Consider the following 22,821-nt stretch of genomic DNA (forward strand, 5'->3'; position numbering starts at 1 on the left):
GTCCCCCAGTAATGGATTAAGAACATGACAAACATCTCATGACAAACATGTCCTCTCATCCTCTCCCTAGGGCAAGAATTGTATGCACTGGAGTGTTCTGTTTTGAAATTTACACATGCATGTGTTGCTCTCTGTTCATGTTAGAGAGGACAGATCAAGGAAATGTGCCTTGCACTTGGATCAGGAGGTGGTGAGGTTTGTGATGGACCTTAGTTCCTGGAGGAATTAATTGCCCCGTCCTGGGCTGGCCCCGAGGAAGCTCTGTCTCCTGTCCTTAGGGGCTGCAGTACATCTGGTTGCCACAGGGGGCTCCTGGCAGGAGTCCCTGCAGCATCTGAGATGGCAGAGGGAGGAGGCATAGAGGAAGAAATGCAGGTGTCTGTGGAGTGAGGAAGAGAGGGTAGGGTAAGAGCTAAATTGAAGGGGAAGAGTTTAGGAATCAGGGAGGGATAAAATCTGTTTCTCCCATGCTGTCCTCTACTGTGAAATGTCCCAATTTTTCATTCTCAAAGTGGGAGAGGAAAAGAGAGTGCTGCTTTTTCTTTCCATTTCACCAACAACCTTCCTTATTACCACCAAAACGCTTCTCTGTGACACTCCCAGCCACAGTGTCCCAGCTTTTCACTTTGAAGATCAGAGGAGTGCTGACAGAAGATGGAGGGAGGGGACAGATTGCCACCTACAGCACCCACTGATCATCACAGAAGCATGGTGACGCCGAATGCACTTGTAAAGAGCTTTGAGATACCGGAAAAGAAGGCTAGTGCAATGGGAGAGTTATACACTGACAAAGCACTCCAGTTGCTCTGGAATGCTCTCAGCACAGAATATTTGAGGGACATGGGCTACAGGTGCTTTCTGCAGTTTGTGCTATTAGTACCTCACTGTGCTGAAAGTGCTTCTGGAAAAAGCACTTTCAAAAATTGGGCTAGAAAGAATTCCCTCTCTTCTTCTTTCAGGCTCAAAGCTTGCCTTATTTGCTACTAGAGGAAGCCTGTTTTACATGCAAGTGGTTAAAAATGTCTGATTTTCCCCTTGGTTTGTGTGAGAGCACAAACCTTACTTTGATCACTGTGTTATCATACGAGGTGTAGCAATGGTGGAGAAGAATTTTCTGCTAGGGAAAGTACTTTTTCACACAGCACACAGTCAATCTGTGGAACTCGATGCCACAGGATATATTGAAGGTCAAAAGTATAACTGGGTTCAAAAAAGAATTAGATAAGTTCGTGGAGGATAAGTCCATCAGTGGCTATTAGCCAAGATGGTCATGGACACAATCCCATGCTCCTGGTGTTCCTAAACTTCTGATTGCCAGAGGGACTGGATGACGGGATGGATCACAGGATACTTTGCCCTGTTCTGTTCACTCCCTCAGAAGTATCTGGCATAGGCCACTGTCAGCATGCAGGATACTGGGGTAGATGGCCCATTGGCCTGATACAGTATGACAATTTTTATGTTTTTATGAGGGAATAGCATGTCTCAGTATGCTCCAACAGCTTTTGTAAGCCAGTGACTTTAGAGTGGGGTATGAAAGCAGATCAAGGGTGATCATTTCTTCTAATCTATAGAGAGCAAGATGAGATGAACTGAGGAATATTTTGCATTTCTCTGGAATCACTTATGTAAGGAAAGTTGTCTTTTGGGCAGTGTGCTGGTGCCCATCACCAATGCCTTAGTCACAGTAAATGATGTATAAATAACAGTGATGTGCCCAAAACAAAACAAGAGGAATTTCTCCTCTGCTTTCCTCTCCACTTTTGGTGCAAGTTTGGTTATGTTTATACTCAGTCGTAAGTGCAGTGGCACCTTATCTTCCTTTTGTATTATTGTATTATTTTTTAAGTGCACAGGAGTCTTTAATTTCAGTGTTGGTACTGAAAATCATGATCACGATCACACCTATGTATGCCAGCTACTTTTCCTTACAGGGCTGCTTGGAACTTCAGAAGGCATTACCACTAATACTGATTGTTGATTGATAAGTCTCACCACTGTGACTGATACCATCTACAGGTCTCATTGCTTTATTGAGATTTTTCACTTTCTTGACTTATTTCTTCCCAGCCATAATGATAGTAAGTAAGAGATCCACAGCACTGACTTGCAGCAATTTTGGGGGATGCTATTTTGGTGAGCAAGGAGTAGCAATAGTGAGTAGAGCTGGAAGGATGAAGGAGCTATTGAGTAGCCCTAGCATAATGAAGGAGCTGTGCTGTGTACTAACCATACAGAGCAGAGATGTAGCTTGTCAGCTAGAGAAAGGAGGGGCTATTTGGGATAAGAGGTGCAGAGGGCGGGTCATGGGAGGAGATGCATAGCTGGCTGTGAAGAACTGGCCCTGTAAAAACCTGGATTGCAGCATGATGCTGTGTTGTGTTTTGTTTTGAAATCTCTGAGCTGCTGGAGCATTTGTACTAAAGGATTAAGGTGATCCAGGGGAAGAATCACAAAAGTTTAGGGCCTGTGTGAACTCATTGAGTGAACCTCACTCTGCCCTGAGTTTCAAGGGTTATGATCTTTTGTAGCCAATTTTGCATATTAACAATTGATGCTACACAGAAGCAGCCATTTGCATTTCTCAAAGACCAGTTTTGTTGGTCCTTTAAAACCAGGTGAAATTATGCTACATATTTTTGAGCATCATCTATTGATACTTTGTCTATTGACTAACTTTTTTAGTAGGACTGTCAATTAATTGCCGTAACTCAAGCAATTAATTCAAAAAAGATTAACTCGATTAAAAAATTTAATTGCAGTTAATCTCAGTTTTAATCACACTGTTAAACAATAACAGAATACCAATTGAAAATTTATTATAAATATTTTTGGATCTCTCTACATTTTCAAATATATTGATTTGAATTATAACACAATACAAAGTAGACAGTGCTCACTTTATATTATTATTTTTATTACAAATATTTGCACTGTAAAAAAGATAAACAAAAGTATTTTTCAATTCACCTCATACAAGTACTGTAGTGAACTCTCTTTATCGTGAAAGTGCAACTTACAAATGTCAATTTTTTTTTGCATAGCTGCATTCAAATGCAAAGCAATGTCAAACTTTAGAGCTTACAAGTCCACTCCGTCCTACTTCTTGTTCAATTGCCAACACAAACAAGTTTGTTTACATTTATGGGAGATAATGCTGCCCGCTGCTTCTTTAGAATGTCATGTGAAAGTGAAAACAGGTGTTCGCATGGCACTTTTGTAGCAGGTTTTGATGTGCTAGATATGCTACACGTTCGTGCTTTGGCCACCATTCCAGAGGACATGCTACCACACTGATGATGCTTGTTAAAAAAAAAAAAATAATGTGTTAATTAAATTTGTGACTGAACTTCTTGAGGAAGAATTGTATGTCTCCTTCTCCCTGGTTTTACCCACGTTCTGCCATGTATTTTGTGTGTGGCAGTCTCGGATAATGACCCAGCTCATGTTGTTTGATTTAAGAACACTTTCACTGCAGGTTCAACAAACCACAAAGAACGTACCAATGTGAGATTTCTAACGGTAGCTACAGCATTCAACCCAAGGTTTAAGAATCTGAAGTGCCTTCCAAAATCTGACAGGGACAAGGTGTGGAGCATGCTGTCAGAAGTCTGAAAAGAGAAACACTCCAATGCAGAACCTTATACCTCGATGGCATGTGACTCAAATGATGAAAATGAATGTGCATCAGTCTGCACTGCTTTGGATTGTTTCTGAGAAAAACCCGTCATCAGCATGGAGGCATGTCCTCTGGAATGATTGTCAAAGCATGAAGGGGCATACAAATGTTTAGCATATCTGCCATGTAAATACTTTGCAACAGACTACAACAGAGCCATGTGATCACCTGTTCTCACTTTCAGGTGATATTGTAAATAAGAAGTGGGTAGCATTATCTCCCATAAATGTAAACAAACTTGTTTGTCTGAGCATTTGGCTGAATAAGAAGTAGGACTGAGTGGACTTGTAGGCTATAAAGTTTTACATTGTTTTGTTTTTGAATGCTGTTATGTTACAAAAAAAATCTACATTTGTAAGTTGCACTTTTACAATAAAGAGATTTCACTACAGTACTTGTATGAGGTGAATTGAAAAATGCTATCGCTTTTGTTTATCTTTTTTACAGTGCGAATAATTGTAATAAAAATTTATTATCTAAAGAGCAGTGTACACTTTGTATTCTGTGATGTAATTGAAATCAATATATATGAAAATGTAGAAAGCATCCAAAAATATTTAAATAAATGGTACTCTATTATTAACAGTGTGATTAAAACTGCGATGAATTGCAATTTTTTTAATCTCGCGATTAATCACAATTAATTTTTTGATCGTTTGACAGCCCGACTGTTTACATATATACAGACATGCAGCACTCCTGTAACAGGGCAAGGTGCTTTCTTTTCCACATCTGTGGAAACTGGCAGAGCTTTTCCATCAGTTTGGATCTCTTTTCTGATTAAACCAGGAACTACTGGGAACTGACAACGATCTCTCCTTTCACTTTGGGAGGAATCGGATTTTGTGAATGCCTGTGATTCATGTACTGATGATCACTTGCCATTAGAAACCCACATGTTTAAATATCCTGTTGACCTCGAACAGCTATTGTGGGTGGTTTTACTTTTCTTTTTGGCTCACTGCATTTTTACTGGCTTTGGTCAGAGAAGCACAACAAAAAAGAGCTATGCAGGCTTTACTGTTTATCTCTCTCAGGTGAACAGATTGTAGAACTTTGGAGCACCTCGGAGGGAGATGCCACTGGAGAACCCAAATAACAGACTGAATAACAGTAGTAGTCTTTGAGTAGCTGTGTGTTTCAGCAGCTGCTACCTTCTTACGCTCAACAGACTGTGTGAAATCCCTTCCTCTTCTCTATTTTAAAACTGCTTTATAATGATTATTTCCAACTTGACTTGGTTGTGGTGGTTATGCCTGTCCTTTTAAGGTGATAATCTTTTACCTAAAGAATCAGAGCTCCCAAAGAAGCAACCTCCCTTTCTCTTCCATTTATACAAGAGAAAAGTGGAGAGCACATACAGTTAGAAATAGGGCTCGAAATCTCTCCAGAAACACTGTTCTCATGTTATTTCAGCACTTCCTTGCTGAAACCAGAGGGTACTAGTAGACTTTGAACAGAAAAAAATTAAAAGTTAACAAGACTTTTTGAACTTTGCAAATTGTTCACTTTGCATTTGCTTTGGGATGAGGGGTGACTTATTTTATCCAGACCTGTTTGCCCATCGCTGTTTGAGTCAGGAGCGGCTTTACCTCGAAACACACCATTCCATGGCACGGGGCCCCCAACAACAGGGGGCCCCAAAACATAGTGCGGGAACTAGGGGCACCGGGGGTGCTGCAGAACCCCCCAAGTTTTATATGGGGCTCTGCTGCCGTCCCGCGCCTGGGGTCCCTGCTGCCACCCGACGCCCAAGGCTCTGTGGGCTCTGCTGCTGCCCCATTGGCCGGCCCAGCGAAGTGGGCAGAGACCCGCGTGGGCTGAACACCCACCGGAAGGTGAGGGGTGGGGCACGGCTCCATCAGCAGCCACCTGAGCGCCCCGCTGCCTCCGCACACTGATCTCTGCTTGTCTCTCCTGGCCGCTGGGTCCTTGCAAAGCAGGCAGCTGTGATCACCCTTAGCCATTGTGGCCACACTGCAGCTCCCATGGCCGGATTCAGGCACCTCCCTGTCTCCCCAGGACCCAGGCTGGTTCTGTGCTCCTAACAATATTTTTTAACATAAGTGGTGCGGGGTGGCAGCAGAGCCCCACATAAAACGTGGAGGTTCTGCAGCACCCCCTGCACTCAGGGCCACTGATGGGGGAACAAAGGAGCAACTACCCCAGCATCCAGCAATTTAAAAGGCCCCGGGGCTCCCAGCCACCGCCATCACTACTGCTGGGAGTGGGGGGGGGTGAAAATGAAACTGCGCACAGGGCCCCACTAACTCTAAACCTGCCACTGGTTTGAGTAGTACATTAAATATGATAGGCCTTTTTGCTAATGATCAAAGTTAACAAGCAAAAACAGTTCCCTACTATTTATCTGAAGAAATATGAATCTAGGCAAGGTTGTTGTTAGCATGCAGAAAGTAATTTCAAAGCCTCTGGGAGGTTTTAATCAAGCCTTGTATACTGATTGAGATTCACTGCTCAGAAGTGGGGAAACTGATTAACGAAATAAAAATTCTAGAGTGTTTTCCATGCAAACATTCATCAGTATATCTTGTATAATTACATAGCCAGGAAATCAACACGGTGTGTAAATGCTTCAGTCATGGTGTAAATATCTTAATGACTGAAACATCTTTAGACATGAATAATTTATATCTGTATGATTCATTTTTCATATCCATGCTTTATTTCAACATGATAAACTAATCCTTCTCCGTCAGGGGATATGCACTTGATTATCCTTTCCAGATTTCTCTTTCTTGTGCTTATTTTTCTCAGTTAGACACACTCCATTTCTTTTCTTCTGCTTTCTCTAATGTAGTTATCTTATTTATTCACCTTGTCTACCTTAGTTTAGTTTACCTTCCCAGTACATCTCAACAGATATCTAGAAATGCTGCCAGGGCATAAGCTGATTTTTCCTTTTACAAGTAACTTTGGAAGCACTGCAGCAGCATCTTGAGACATTGACTCAGTATCACCAGATGGTATTAGCATCTTCTTTTTTCTTTGTTGTTGTAGAGGAGACATAGATTATGGGAAGTACTTTCTAGTGACGGGCCAATGCCAGGTTAAAGTTTATCACTTGAAGAATTTTCATTGGTACAGCCCTTTGCCATAATATTTATTACAAAAATGGCTTTCTTCTTTACAGAGTACCATAAAATACTGATGCTTAAATAGTTTGTTTGTAGTTCCAAACATCCGTAGACAAAATTAGCTGAAAAAATGACAACAAGCACAGGACTGGGAGCCAGGAGTTCATAAGTTCTAGTCTCTGCAATGAACACTTTCTGCCGCCATAGGCAAGTCAACTAGGGAAAAATTTTCAAAAGGATACTTCTGGGTGCCTCTGTTTTGGGAGCTCAAGTTGAGTCATTTTTGGCCTGATTTTCAGAGTTGCTAAGTGCCTTCTACTTCCATTGATTTTAATAATGTATATGGATGTCCAGCACCTCTGGAAATCAGGCCCAAGGGGTCTTAGTTGGGCACAAAATTGAGGCACCCCAAATTAGTGACCACTCTTGGAAATGTTAGCCTTAATTTTTCTACCTGAATTTTCCATCTGCAAGAAGGGCATGATAATATCAATCTACTTCACAGGAGGTTTTGTGAAGAATAATTAGCTAATACCTCTAACATAATGAACAATTCCACCCCACCACCTCTTTCTTCTCTTCACTCCCATTCATTCCTGTATACTAGTTATGAGGACCACGCAACCTCCATTACTTAATAGCATTTCCAGTTCTGTTTGTTTACTTCCCACACACATTCTCCCCTGTATTTATGCTTTGGGACAATAATACAACATTTCACATTCTTAATATTCTAGTACCTGTTTAGTGCTTTTTTCTTGGCCACTTGTTGAGTTACTATCTTTGGCTTGTTCTTGGATAGTTCCTTCTCCTTGTCAAGGATAGGACATCTATTGCACATGTGTCTTGAATCATGCCATCACATTCTTCCCCTTCTGCAGAATTCCATTTTCTGTCACACTTTGTGTATTGGAAATACATGACAGATTCTTTAAGATTCAATAAAAGACCTCATGTCCCCTTTACGTTTTCCTAGTTAGTTTAAATCCCAGCTAATAAACACTTCCAATTTCAGTCCCGGCAGCTTCTGTGAGGACTGTCACATCTAAACATGTGCCTCTCCTCACAGCAGGCATCCATCCCAGTGTTCTGTGAACGAAAACTCCTTCTCTACATCCATTAAGTTTACTGCAATGTTAATATTCTCCTTTTTCCACTGATGCTTGGCACTGGGAGCACCTCTGAAAAGATCATTTACTTCATCCCAGTTTTCAGTTGTCGTCTTACATCCCTGAAATGCATCTTCATTTTATCAAATCTCCCTTCACCTGTCTCATTTGTTGCCTGATTGTCAATAGTTGGTAGGGATTCCCCAGTTATTTTTCAGAATATACTTCACTCTTATCGCATGCTTTATCTTGGCATTCAGGAGCCAGACTACCCTCTTTTTCTCTTGATCTGGGTAACAAATATTTTGGGCTTAGTTCCTCAACACAGAATAGCTAATTAGCTTCATTTGCTGCTTCTTTCTTTCTGGTTTCTATTCAGTGCTTTCTTCTTGGCCAGTTGTTGAGTTACTGTCTTTGGACTGTTCTTTCTCCTTTTTAAGGACAGGGCATCTATGGCAGGTGTCTCTTGAATCACGCCACACACCTTTCTCTTTTGCTCTTCATATTATTTCTAGTTGCCATACTGTCACCTTCTTCCATTTTCTCCACAATGGTCTTTTCTGTTATCTCAGCCTGAGTCTCTGGTGATTCCACCTCTCATCACATGTTCCTTCACCTTTTTCTTTGTCATTTCAGTTACTATAAAAGGCCCTCCACTTCTCCAAAACTAAACCAGCATGCACTTTTATACATCTTATACTTTTATATCTATTCACTTCCTATCTATGTAGTTCTACTGGTCTTCATTCAGATATTTGAAACATCTTTAACTTTTCACTGCCTTAGTTACTTAAATTACTTTGTCCCTGATGAATTTTTATTTCAGTTGTTGTCTCTTAGCAAGTCATTCTGTTCTTTCTTTCCATCTCAGAATTGCATCTATCTGCTGCTTCATAGGGTTCTTCAAGTCAGAACTCTCGTATGCCTAACCTCCACACCTTGTTATCAACAATGACCTTACGGCCCTCTCTTGAGCTTTCAAGCAAAGCATCACAGCCCTAGAAACTGACCTGCTCTCACTTTCATTCATTCCACACTCAAAATAGAGGCTCCCTAGTTAATTCTTTAAACCCCATAATCGCTCCCTCTGGAACTCCCCAGTCCAATGTGCTTTTTCTGTTTGCGGCCTAGAGCAATACAGTAGTGGTAGAGATTTTCTGTGAAAATGAAATATGAAAATGGCACAGATACCAAATTGGTGTAATACTGAAATACTCTTTTTGGTCTAATTTTAACAGATTCGGTAGCAACAGCATCTGGACCATTGCTAGTCGAAGTTGCCAAAACTCCTGGTGCTGCTCTTGGGGTTGCACTAACTACCTCGATGTGCTGCAATAAACAGGTCATTGTCATAGACAAAATCAAATCTGCAAGTATTGCAGACAGGTGAGTGTTACAGAAGGCTCTAAATTATAGGATTACACATCCATTTTATATCTTATTAGTATTTTTGTTGCTGTTAAAAAAACTTCCCATGGCATTTTAGATGAGTTTGACTGAAGAAGACACTCTCAAGCTTGTTAAAGTTTAAAATTAACCCCTCTTGGCAAACAGTAGCTCTATAATGTAGAGCTTTTAAAAAGATTCCCAGACACCATTTTACTTTTGCTCATTCACACAGCATTAAACTACAGAAAAAACAAACCAGCCCCCAACAATATCCTATGTCATCCCATAAACAAACACTGTCTCCTCTTTCTAGTATGTCTGAACCTGTTCGCTTATGCTGTGCTGCACAGTAATTTGAAGGTTTGCTTGGTTTTTTTTAAATATAATGTGGCAGCAGTGATTAGCATTAAAAATAAATACCCTGCTGCAATTCTTCAAGTAATTCCCATAGTATGAAACATCTGTCAAAGTAAGTACATTTTGAGACGTAGCAACCATGAAGTGCTCTTTTAGGGTGCATCATTCATTCTTGTGGCACAGTGAAATGGAACTCCTTATACTTGGATTTTTTTCTTATTAGTATTTTAGAATACCACTGAGGTATTAGAAAGACTGGCTTCTGTATTTTTGAGTTATTTTATAAGGAAAATCCCTTTTTCAGCTCCATTTGAAAAATTCCATGCGAGATAAAATTATATTTACAAATGGAAAAAAAAATAAGATACTTTCCCCCCAGATCAGTGGTGGGGAACCTGCGGCCCATGGGCTGCACGCGGCCTGTCAGGGTAATCCGCTGGTGAGCTGCCAGACAATTTGTTTACATTTGCACAGCTGCCCACGGCTTCCAGTGGCTCTGGTTCGTGGTTAGTAGCTCCCAGCACAGCCCTGTGCCTCTTCCCGCAGCTCCCATTGGCTGGGAACGGTGAACCGTGGCCACTGGGAGCTGCAGGCGGCTGTGCAAATGTAAACAAACTGTCTGGTGGCCCACCAATGGATTACCCTGACAGGCCTCAGGTTGCCCACCACTGCCCCAGATGGTGTAATCTCTGTACAAAAGCTGTGGGATCTTTTTTTAAAATTTGCCTTAAATACTTTATTTCAGCAGCAAATTTCTCCTGCATGTCCCCAGCCACCCTTCCTTGTAATTCCTCTTTGAAAATGGTGCTGTTAGTAGCAGCCACTTGTAACAGTGAGTCTACAGCTCCACTGTGGGCTTTACCCTACAGTAGAACCTTTGAGAGTGACGGCCATTGATCCAGAGGGGTTCTCCAGCTCAATGGTGCAGGATGCTTTAATTTTCTCCCTCTGTTTTTTTCCCATTCCACAGGGGGTAACCAATTAAAGGAGCTGTCCACTTGACTGGTACGTCGGGATGCTGACTGCTGTGTTTGCATTTCTCAACTCATCCAGTAGCCAGTCTCTTGAGTGCAGCAAGATGTAGCAGCTAGCCCCCTCCCCACCCCACTCCTCGAGTCACCATGCCAGCCCTGGTTTCATTATTTGTTTGACTACTGCATAATTTCATCATCATTTACAGCTTTTGTACTAATAAATGTTTAACTATGAATAACTCAAAAAATGATGAACTGGGTGCTTGTGTGAGGGATATGAGCAGGCTTGCTGAGTCTCCTTAAGCTCTTCTCATTTATTCTGCTGCCATTCACACATATACTAGTAGTCAACTAGTATACCATTCCAGTTCTGTGAGTGATGTCTTGACATATACTGTATTTACCGACTTGTATTTAAGATTTGTACTAATAGACTTAAAGTTTGGCCAGTGACAATCCTTATAAAATATTAATTTTTTCTCTCTAAAAATACAGTCTCATAATTGCCATGACCAATTTGAAGGCTATAAAACTCATATACCAAGCAAAGAGCACACTTTATCATACTGAGTTTTTCTCCCTTTGTATAGATGTGGTGCATTACATGTAGGAGACCATATTCTGTCCATCGATGGTACCAGCATGGAGTACTGTACATTGGCAGAAGCAACACAGTTCTTGGCTAATACAGTAGACAATGTCAAACTTGAGATCCTTCCTCACCATCAGACTCGGCTAGCACTGAAGGGACCAGAACACGGTAAGGGGATCTGTAACACTAGATCCCACTTCCTCTTTCTTGCATGTTCATATCTACTGCCACTGCTGTAACTCAGGGAAAAGATATTAAGGGAATTTTATCTGTATCCTTTCTTTTCAGCTCTCCGGGTTATACTTCTGAAAACCCCTTGCAAGCTGTGTACTGTTTGTTTACCTCAATCTATCCTCAGAAATCCCTAAAAATGAGGAGAAAATGTTTTGTTGAAAGTGCCCCTGCATAGTTCCAGTCATATTAAAAAAAAGAGAGTTGGTGAATATACCTTTGTAGTTATATGCAAGGATATCTTTCTAGGGGAGCTCTCCCTAGACAACAAGGCAGCTGCCTTAAATTAACCAGAAGAGCCCAAATGTTTTGAGTATAGACTCCCAGGTGGTGTTACTTAAAAATCACAGCCTACTCAAGAGGAAACATGCTTTATTGAAACAAATGTACCCTTGGGAACAATCCTTCATTGGCTGGATGATATAAGAGTACTTTGCATCACCATCTTCTATGATTCTATGATCTGTTGAGTCATTAAGGCTCTCGCTGTTGAACGCAGTTATCATTCACCCTAGAATGTGTTCTGAATTATGAACTGGCAAAAAAAAACACACCCAACCCCAAACCAACTAAAATATCTGAAGAGAGTTAATGGATGAATAAAGGGTTTATCCAATAATAAAAAAAAAAAAGCAAGAGACCCCATTTGTTTTTAAGGTTTTTTTTCTTTTATATTGGGATGCCAAGCTCATTCCTTTGTCTACTGCTGCCTCATAAATTTTACTACAGCATTAAGAAGTCCTGGACCGGAATGGCTCAATGAATTACTAATGTACATGCTATAGGTTTATACAGAATTCTTATTGAATTGGAATGATCATTCTGCAAGATATGGAAATGTAATTTGTATGGACTTTCCACCTCATAGGAAACTTTTTATACCTATCCACAGTTCAAGAGAGAAAACAGCAAGAGCTGCCAGATAATTTCCTGCTGGAAGCAGCCTTTTTAATTAAACAGGGCTCATAGCAACCTGAATATAATGAAAATCCGCCTGGCTATATTATTCTTATCAGATTTTAATTTTTACACCATGGTTAAAGCTCAGAAATTGACATAGATTATCAGAATAAGAATCAGTTGAATTTGAAAAGTTATGATAGGAAACTACAATAAGTTTGCTTCATTAAAACAAAATATTGAGATAGATTGTTACTAGGGCTGCTAGGATTTTCCTGGCCGCATTACCCTGCTTGATATGTAAGTTTTTATAGATTTCTTCAGGGTTACTTTTATTAGAATTAGATCAGTGAGCTGTTCAGCCATTGGTCTGTTGGACTGTGAAGTGAAGCTTAGTGGTTCTGTCCAGGAACTGAATGTCCTAATTTCACTGCAGGTGACCCTCAGATGGTTTACAAAGTGGTGTTGGCAAAACATATTTTATTTTTTAAGTCCAATACATTCCTTTCCTTTTACCTTCCCTCACCTACCCTTTGTTGTAATGAAACATTCCACTGGGGTTTGGGTGGGGGAGGGAGGGCGGGCAGGACTAATCCCCTGAGATGGTATATTAGATGGATGGGATCTGAGTTACCCAGGAAAGAATTTTCTGTAGTATCTGGATGGTGAATCTTGCCCATATGCTCAGGGTTTAGCTGATCGCCATATTTGGGGTCGGGAAGGAATTATCCTCCAGGGCAGATTCCTCCAGGGCAGATTGGTTGACTTGAGGGAGGCTTCTCTGCTCCTTGAAGTCTTTAAACCATGATTTAAGGACTTCAGTAGCTCAGACATAGGTGAGGTTTTTCATAGGAGTGGGTGGGTGAGATTCTGTGGCCTGCGCTGTGCAGGAGGTCGGACTAGATGATCAGAATGGTCCTTTCTGACCTTAGTATCTATGAATCTCTATTTAGATACAAAAGATTTAATGTATTCAGCCAAGAAAGAGATCCTACTTCTATAATATAAAATGGAGGAAAACTATAGCTTTTCCTCTGGCATTTAGTTAGGCCTTGAACGAAATGCAGCTCATAGTGTTTGACATATCCCACCTCATTTTACTTTTACTACAAAGGTGAAGCCAATGGCAAATACAGGCAGTGCTTAATTTTGTTCTAGGGTTTGCCAGGGCTCTAGACTTGGCAGTTCATAGCCTCCGCACCTCTGGTGCTGCGTCAGTTATGAAAGTTAAAAAATTGTTTGAGCCTGGCACCTAATTGTTTGTGCCACAGCACCTCTTTCATTACAAATTAATCACTGACTACAGGTCACAAAATACTGTGTTCCATCTTGTTCAGAATGAACAGACCACAGTGCATCTAGAGATGCATCTCGGTACTAAAAACGAGGGTAGCTATTATCTGTACCATTTTGTATAATTTAGGAGCAGCCCCCTGGGTTTTGGCAAATTGAACAACATGAGCCATTCCCTTCTCCCCACCCCACCCCATTTATATTTTTGACAAATTTTGGCCATTCCCATTTTGAGCACAAACCTGAGAGTAGGAATCAAATATGGTCTTAATTTTAATCAGGAAAAGGAAAAGATCTGATGATCATGCTGCAAAACCATAAATAGTGACTTTAGACTTTTGCTTTGTCCTTCTTAATCAAGCCCCAAGATAGGATTTTTGTGTTGATGGTTGAGTGAAGTAGTTTATTGCCCCAGGGTAATATAATACTAGTGATGGATGCTGGCAAAATTTAAAATGTCAAAGCAGAAAATTGAAATGACTGACATGTAAACCACTTCAAATCATTATGGGAAATGTGATTTATAGACCCTTTTTATTTTCTTAATATATACAAGTCCTTCTAAATGCAGGTGGAGATTTGCAAACTTGTAATTACTAGTCATACATCTCAATAATGTTGACTTAAGTATTTTTCTAAAAAGTTTTTAATCTTAGCTCTTAAGGCAAGAGGGAGATTAGAAATTGATCCAGTACTTATCTTTTGGGGAAAAAAAGCATTATTTCTCGGAAGATGAAATGTTTTCATCCCTGAAGTTGATCACAGTGTTTGCTGATCACCAAGAAAAGGGACAACGCCACATTAATTTTCCCCCCTTTTCAAATTGCTTTCATTTTTGTTACTTTTTATTTATTCTATTCGGTTACCTCTCCCTCTTCTCTGGTCCCTTTTTGTTTTCTTATTTTCTGTCATCCCTTCATGAGGGCAGTGAAGGTTCAAAGGAGCAACAGGCAACTTACCTGGGATTCCTGTGCCAACAACCACAACAGCCTCATCACCTACCACCATTATAAAACCTACCACCCTGACCATTGCAGGATGCCAGCCTGGAAATTCCAGAAAACGCCTCCTCAAAAAAACCTTCGTAATGTTCCATGCTTTTTTCTCCTGACATATATATATATTTTTCTTCTTCTTCCTCTCATACTTCTCTCATTTCAGTTTTATGGGTGTCACACTTTTTTCATAACTATGACAAGGTTATTTCTGACAATTTGTGCCTTTTTCTTTCTTTAATTGGACAGTCTTTGTAGATGGGGAAAGGCTTGAAAATTCTCAGTGACCTGGTTTTTAAATCATATACTAGATCATTAGGTTTCAACACCTTATGTGCAGTATAATATTAGAATAAAAAGAATGGTTTACAAATGTTATATCAGAAATCACCTATTAAAAAGGCATTTTTAGAGTCAATATCCAGACACATTGATTTACATTGATTCATGATTGTGTATCAAAAATATTTATTTTATATACTTTGTTTAAAATAAGGTATATAGTACATATTTTTATTTTTGTGTCTATAGTGTTTTTGCTAGTTCCCAGCTCCTACTTCCTTTTATGGCTCACGTAGTATTGAAATTCTGGCTATGCTGTTATCTAGGGTCACACCTAAGGTTTGATATGTGTCTTTACTAGATACACAAACCATTTTTGTGTACCATACACATTGATTCATGAGTGAGTTGCAGGCTTTTGCTACACTGTTCCCTGCTATAGAGTGCTATGTGCCAAGTGTCCAATTTTTTACAGCAGCTTTGGTGTCTTCGTCCTTCTCTCCTACCTCCATGAGTGCATACAGCCTGAGTTCCCTGAACATGGGGACCTTACCTCGCAGCCTCTACTCCACCAGCCCACGCGGAACAATGATGAGGCGGCGAATGAAAAAGAAGGACTTCAAAAGCTCATGTAGGTGGTAACAGCAGTCATTTGAAGAGTGCAACAGATGGGGGTTGAGGAAACAAGATGAGAGAAAAGGCACAAAATTTACTGCAGTTTTACTTTGGTAAATATATTAAAGAGAAGTAGCCAGGAGAGCAGCAATAGTTTAGGTGTCAGTGAGTTTGATTTGTGGGGCAGGAATCAGCAATTGCAATGTTGGCATCCAACACTAAAATTGGTTGATTACTTCTAGTTTGTGTAACCCATGATTAAAAATATATATTATTTTAGTGTAGTTTGCTTCAGTACTCTCTGGATGGGTATGCAATGCTAGTTTTGGACCCCTCCAATACTTAAGCACAGTTGGGTGAGTTTATTATTCAGTTTGTATGAGGAAACTATCTAAAATCGTTACAGTCATCATAAAAATACATACCATTTTAATATACGAGGTTGCTCTGGCTAACAGCTATTAATAGACCTATCCTCCATGAATTTATCTAATTATTTTTTGAGCCCACTTATACTTTTGGCCTCCACAACATCCCCTGGCAAAAGGTTCCATTGGTTGACTTGCGTTGTGTGAAGAAGTATACCCTTATGTTTGTTTTAAACTTGCTGCCTACTAATTTCATTGGGTGCCCCTGATTCATGTCTTCTGTGAAGGGGTAAATAACATTTTCTTATTCTCTTTGTCTACATCAGTCATGATTTTGTAGACCTCTACCATATCTCCCATTAGTCATCAGTTTTCTAGGCTGAACAGTCAGTCTTTTTAATCTCTTCTCAGATGGAAGCTGTTCCTAATCATTTCTGTTGCCCTTCTCTGTGACTTTTCCATTTCCAGTATATCTTTTGTGAAATGGGGCCACCAGAACTGCATTCAGTATTCAAGGTGTGGGTGTACCATGGATTTATGTAATGGCATTATGATATTTACTGTCTTCTTATCTATCCCTTTCTTAATGGTTCCTAACATTGTATTAGCTTTTTTTTTATTGCTGCTGTATATTGAGCAGACATTTTCAGAGAACTATCCACAATGACTTCAAGATCTCTTTCTTGAGTGGTAATAGCTATTAAACCCCATAATTTAGTATGTATAGTTGGAATTATGTTTTCCAATGTGCATTACTTTGCATTTTTCAAACAGTGAATTTCATCTGCCATTTTGTTGCCAGTCACATAGTTTAGTGAGATCTCTTTGTAACTCTTTGCAATCAGCTTTGGACTTAACTATCTTGAGTAATTTTGTATTGTCTGCAAACTTTGCCACCTCACTGTTTATCCTGTTTTCTAGATCATTGGTGAATATGTTGAACAGCACTAGTCCCAGAACAGATCCTTGGGGGACCACACTATTTATCTCTCTCCATTGTGAAAACCGACCATTTATTCTTACCCTTTGTTTCCTATCTTTTAACCTGTTACTGATCCACGAGAGGACCTTCCCTCTTATCCCAAAGACTGATTAGTTTCCTTATGAGCCTTTGATGTGGTCCTTTGTCAAAGGCTTTCTGAAAATCCAGTTACACTATATCAATAGGATCACCCGTGTCCCCCTGCTTGTTGACTTCCTCAAAGACTTCTAATAGATTGTTGAGGCATGATTTCCCTTTACAAAAGTTGTGTTGACTTTTCCCCAACAAATTGTATTCAATTATGTGTCTGAATATTGTGTTCTTTACTATAGTTTTAACCAACTTGTCTGGTACTGAAGTTAGGCTTACTGGCCTCTAATTGCCAGGATCGCCTCTGGAGTCTTTTAAATAAATATTGGTGTTGTATTCTCTATCCTCTAGTCTGGTACAGACACTGATTTAAGAGAGAGGTTATGTAACATAGTTAATAGTTCTGTCAGAACTCTTGGATAAATATCATCTGGTCCTGGTGACTTATTACTGTTACCAAGTTGTTCCAAAACTACTTCTGTTGACACCTCAATCTGGGAAAGTTCCTCAGATTTGTCACCTACAAAGAATGGCTCAGGTGTGACAATCTCCCTCACATACTCTGCAGAGAAAACCAATGCAAAAGTATTAATTTTGCTTCTCTGCAATGGCCTAGTCTTCTTTGAGTGCTCCTTTAGCACCTCGATCGTCTAGTGATTGTTTGGCTGCCTTCATGCTTCTGATGTACTTAAAAAAATGTTTTGCTGTTAGTTTTTGTGTTTTTTATTAGATATCCTTCAAATTCTCTTCTGGTCTGCTTAATTATATTTTTATACTTGACTTGCCAGAGTTTTTGCTCCTTTCTGTTTTTCTCAGTAGGATTTGACTTCCAATTTTTGAAGGATGCCTTTTGCCTCTAACCACCTATTTTATTTGGTTGTTTAGCCATGGTAGACTGTTTTTGATCCTCTTACTGTTTTTGATTGAGGTATACATTTAGTCTTAGCCTTTATTATGGTGTTTTTAAATAGTTTTCATGCAACTTGCAGGCATTTCACTCTTGTTACTGTTCCTTTTAATTTCTGTTTAACTAGCTTCCTCATTTTTGTGTAGTTCCGCTTTTTGAAGTTAAATGCTACTGTGGTGGATTTCTTTGGTATCTTCTGCCCTACAGAGATGTTAAATTTAATTACATTCTGGTCACTATTACTGAGCGGTTGAGCTATATTTTCCTCTTGGACCAGATCCTGGGCTTCACTTAAGACTAAATCAAAAATTGCCTCTCCCCTTGTGGGTTCCAGGACAAGCTGCTCCAAGAAGCAAGTATTAACTGTGTCTAGAAATTTGATCTCTGCATCCCGTCCTGAGGTGACATGTACCCCAACCAATATGGGGATAATTGAAATCCTCCATTATTACTGAGTTTTCTATGTTTATAGTCTCTCTAATCTCTCTGGGCATTTCGTGATAAATAGGTACCAGATACATTCAGCAGAGGGGGCATTTTTATATAGTTATTTTGCTAAATCCAGGCCCACTTTAAGTAGAGCGTGTCAAACTACCGTCTTTCATTCTGAGAGTTTTTGCACATGATCCTGCAATCTGATACACAGTGATGACCCTCCTGTGCCTACACAGATCCCCGCTGACTTGAACTGGATTCTGCACAGACATAAGGGTTGGCCCACATGGAGATCTATTGAGGTCAATGGGTATTCCTGCTTGGTTCAGCTTGCAGGATCGGGGCTTTAGTCAGAGATGAATTTTCACTATTTCCACAGTTGAACAAGTTTCTCTTGGGGATGGTGGTGAGGGAAATTGTGGGATTCCACCACAGCACAAAGCACCACCCCCTCTCAAAAATCTGTCATTATCAAAGCAAAATGGTAGTTTCTTACCAATGTAAATCATCTCTGATTTTTGTGGGAAATAGCAAATAACATGTGACACTGCGGGGTGCGGGGGAGGTGGGATTGCCTGTTTCTTTAGCAGTACAACTCTTTTCATACAGTTTTGCCCTTCATCAGATTTTTTTATCTGATCAGTCATTTGATCGAATACATATTTTGACATATCATCTGCTAATATATCCTTTAAGATCATTAGGAGATACTGTGTCAATCCATACTAGGATTAAGTATTATAAAGTATCAATCTCTTTCTCTCTCTATGCATGCAGAGAGATAGAGGGATTATTAAACAAATACTAACTGAGTTGGAAAGGGATAGCAGTAAAATACTGCCCAAGGCAAAAATATTTCCTGAGATGGAGGTATCCTGTCAGACTGTGGTCCTTTTGTGCAATTGAAGAAACTATTATTACCTGAGGCAATTTAATTACTGCTATTGCCTCTGGAGACAGTCACTACTTGTTTTTATGATATTTTTAGAATGTTTTTAATAAACATACGTCTTTCAGTCAAATTCTCACCTGTGCAGAAAGCCAACATAAAAGGTTGTAAGTGGCATATGGGTGGGGCCTCGTACTTACATTCTGCATATGGGTGATTTTCACCCTTTAATCACATATGCACTGCAACATATGAGAATGGTTCCTGCATTAAGGAGAAACTGGGGATTCAGCCAACCCAGGAAGCGATATTAAACCTTATGCTTCAGGTTTTAAACCAATCCCTAACTAATAGAGATTAGGGTAACATCTAAAGTGGGGAGGAGGGGCTGATTACTCTACATCTGCCCACTGTGGGGTCCTTATGTAACCCCACACCTTCGGGGTGTGGTTCTGTCCCATCTAGTGGCACCAAGACCACTTAGAGATTAATGAGTTTGCTCTACAGCCTTAGCTAAGAGCCATATGGCTTTTAGCTGATGAAGTAGAGGCTCATGCATTTAGCTCCAGAGATCACAGGTTCAATCCCACCTGCCAATGACCGGGGCCTGTTGGTGTTACACTTACACCTTCCTCTGAAGCATCTGGTGCTGGCCATTGTCATAGACAGAACATTGCATTAGATGGCCATAGGTTCTGATTCAGTATGGCAATTCTTATGTCCCTAAGAGATATGGCCACTTCCACTGCCAAGTGGAAGAATTTGGACAAGCCTACCAGCTCCTTTTGTAGGGGATTAATGGGAGACTGGTCGTATGTCCTTGCTTGACAACAATGATTTATGTCAGAAATAGATTGTTGCCTTTTGCCTAGAAGAGCAATAGCACAATCTATTTTGGGTTTAGTGACCAATTTCTAATCAGTCAGATTGTTGTGGGACAGTTTTAAATCTAAGTTGTAATAAGTCTCTGTCTGCTGAGGGAAAGGGAGAAGATATGTTGGTGAAGGGTGTGATAAAGTTTTCATTGCCCTTTGTTAGAAAAACCTGCATAACTAATATGCTCATCCCAAACTCGTGGTAATAAAGGGTACTATAAACATTTTATTGTTGTGAGTTTATAATGACTGCAATACTTATACAGGGCTTCCCAAACATGTGACTGTGAAAATTTAAGACACCTCCATGCCATCACATACTTCACCTTTGAAGTATGTTACTTACTATGGAAACAATCATGTCACTGTTTGGGTAGGGTTTAAATCCCCAAATGCTGGTGTCAGTGTGGCTGTGTAAATACAAAGCGGTTGGCTCCAAGCTCTCCCCACCTCTTACTGTTTCCCTGGCTGTTTCCTACCAGGCTTGTCCTGCAGGCTGTTTGTCCAGGTCACTCCTGTAGTCCCCTCCTCCAGAGGGTCTGGTCTCCTGGGCAGCTTTTCACTAGCCTGTTGCTCAAGGTTCTTGTTTTCTGTGGCTTCTCAGCCACCCTGCCCTTCTGCTCTGCAGTCCTTTTACAGTTGTAGTTGTTGTGAGTCCACCAGTCAGCCCTAGCTGAGCAAGCAGTTCATTTCCCTATTAACCCTTTAGTGGCTGAAACAGCATGGGACACCCAATGACAACCATCTACAACGTATTGCTATCATTGACTAATTTCTCCACTGCCTCTAGGAATATGGAGCATTTTACATTTGCCAAAGTTCCCCTGCTAACTTGTAATTATGCAGCTAAAATATCCCCTGTTCTCCTTTTAATAATTCTTGTCCTTCTTCTGTCACTATTAGGGGAATAAAAATAACAAATATGCTATCCCCATATTCAAGATTACAAATCTACATACTGCATAGCACACGGTAAACCGGTCCCAAGGAAGGCCAACAACATTACACGTAGGAGCATTTAGTAAAATAGGTGCTTACGTATTCAATGTATGTATAAAAACATGCAATAAACTAGCCCTCAGAATTAACAAAGATTCACTGCAGCCAGTATCCTACATGCTTTTTTTGCAGAAATACACCAACAGTACCCAAAGCCCTAATACACCATAGTCAAACTCCAGACAAATTTTAGAGACAGGGAAATTTCCAAAGGTTTGGACTCGGTTCTCAGAAGCATCCAAAAGTTCAGATGTTCAGCCAAACTATCCCAACCAATGAAGGCCTTAACCAACCCCTATGTCTCCATTCATCCTTGAGGTCTTTTAAGATGGAGGTCTGGTGCTTAGTCCTCCCTCCCTTCATACCAACCTCTTCAAGAGTGCATCATGTGGCTGTTTCTACCTACATATCCTGGACTTCCGAAAGAGGGAGCTGCCGTGCCAGGGCTGCCGCCTCCTCTATCCACAGAGCCTTTTAGATGTCCCTCAAGTAGTTGGAAGTGGCACAGTCTGATCCCTACTGCAGTGAAACTACAGGACCAAGAAGCCCTTGCACAGTTGCTAAAGCTTCGGGGGCCTTCACTGCGCACACCCTAGAAGCTAGGCAGAAAATATCCCTCTACTGGCAGCAGTGGGCGGCAGGTTTGTGCAAATCCTCCAGTGGAGTTTTATTGGTTGTAAGATTTTATTCATTTTTTGAACTTTGGTGGCACACTTAGACGCTGTACCTACATGAACAAAATATATATTTGGAAGTGTTTCAACACTATAAGTATTAGACCCTAATTTCAGTCAAATATCAGAGTTGTCATGAAGAAAGCTGAGGGAGGGAAAGAAGTTGAGTTGTTGGTGATGGGAGAGAGGGGTGTGGCTAGTGAGTGGAATGATTGTCATTTGATGTTAAAGAGGGGAACTTGTGCAGTTATGAACTGTTAGGAGGTTTGCTTTGCAAGGACTTGGAAACTTCTGGCAGGTAGGTGGGACATCTGATAGCCATGTAAATATAGACCCATGTTATCTACATTTTCAGTCTTCAGATTATTGAAACCCGAGGTTTTTGTTTGTTTGTTTTTCATTCTTACTGCATATCGATGTTTAGTATTTAGTGATTACAAGACATTTGAGTATGAATTTATCTAACTCAGCATGTCTCAAGTTGAAAGAAGTGGTCAGAAAGAAGCTATGGGATGGGTGAATTAACAAAAACATAATTCTCGTAAAGTAAAATATAAACATTATCAAGATTTGAGTAGCAAAAGAGAGAATATTCATTCTCATCTCAAAAAGTGCAGAAAACTAGCTTCAAAATCAACTGGCCTCTTGAATGAAACTTCAAAGTGAAAGAGAATAACATTGATGAGCTTGATTTCGCAAGTGAAATATTTTAATGCCATTGTAGTCACTGAATATACTACAGTAATCAGATACTACGGTAACAAGGACATTAGAAATACCTAGACAGATACCTAGTCATTGAAATATAATTGTGATCATAAGTTTAATCACAGCTCTTCAACATCTGCTTCATTCAAGATGCGAGCCCATCCACAATTCTTCGGCTCCTAAAAAATGGCAAAGATCAATTGATGATTATGCCATTAAAATAATTGAAGAATATGAAATAAGACAGAAGCACTTTACCTTAGATATACTCCTCAAGACATATTTCAACTTGCAAATGAAGAAACAAAAGGAAAAGTTAGAGAACAAAAAGAACTGGCTTTGACATTAGTGCAAAATGCCTGGTTGACTATGAGAAGTGATCT

General features: G+C 40.1%; 1 protein-coding gene across 16 annotated transcripts in view; it reads left to right on the forward strand.

Moving 5' to 3' along the window:
- GRIP1 (glutamate receptor interacting protein 1) overlaps positions 1-22,821 on the forward strand; it is a 535,595-nt gene that overhangs the window by 438,552 nt on the left and 74,222 nt on the right. For 7 of the 16 annotated variants that reach the window (XM_043493765.1, XM_043493782.1, XM_043493769.1 and 4 more), the window contains exons 8-11: positions 9,122-9,269; positions 11,194-11,363; positions 14,548-14,703; positions 15,375-15,527. In XM_043493765.1, the coding sequence (XP_043349700.1) occupies positions 9,122-9,269; positions 11,194-11,363; positions 14,548-14,703; positions 15,375-15,527 (627 nt within the window). Of the gene's footprint in view, positions 1-9,121; positions 9,270-11,193; positions 11,364-14,547; positions 14,704-15,371; positions 15,528-22,821 lie in introns of all 16 variants that reach the window. The other 9 variants (XM_043493794.1, XM_038381679.2, XM_038381165.2 and 6 more) reach the window with 2 other exon arrangements.

Source organism: Dermochelys coriacea, chromosome 1, assembly GCF_009764565.3.
Source record: "Dermochelys coriacea isolate rDerCor1 chromosome 1, rDerCor1.pri.v4, whole genome shotgun sequence".
Lineage (NCBI taxonomy): Eukaryota > Metazoa > Chordata > Testudines > Dermochelyidae > Dermochelys > Dermochelys coriacea.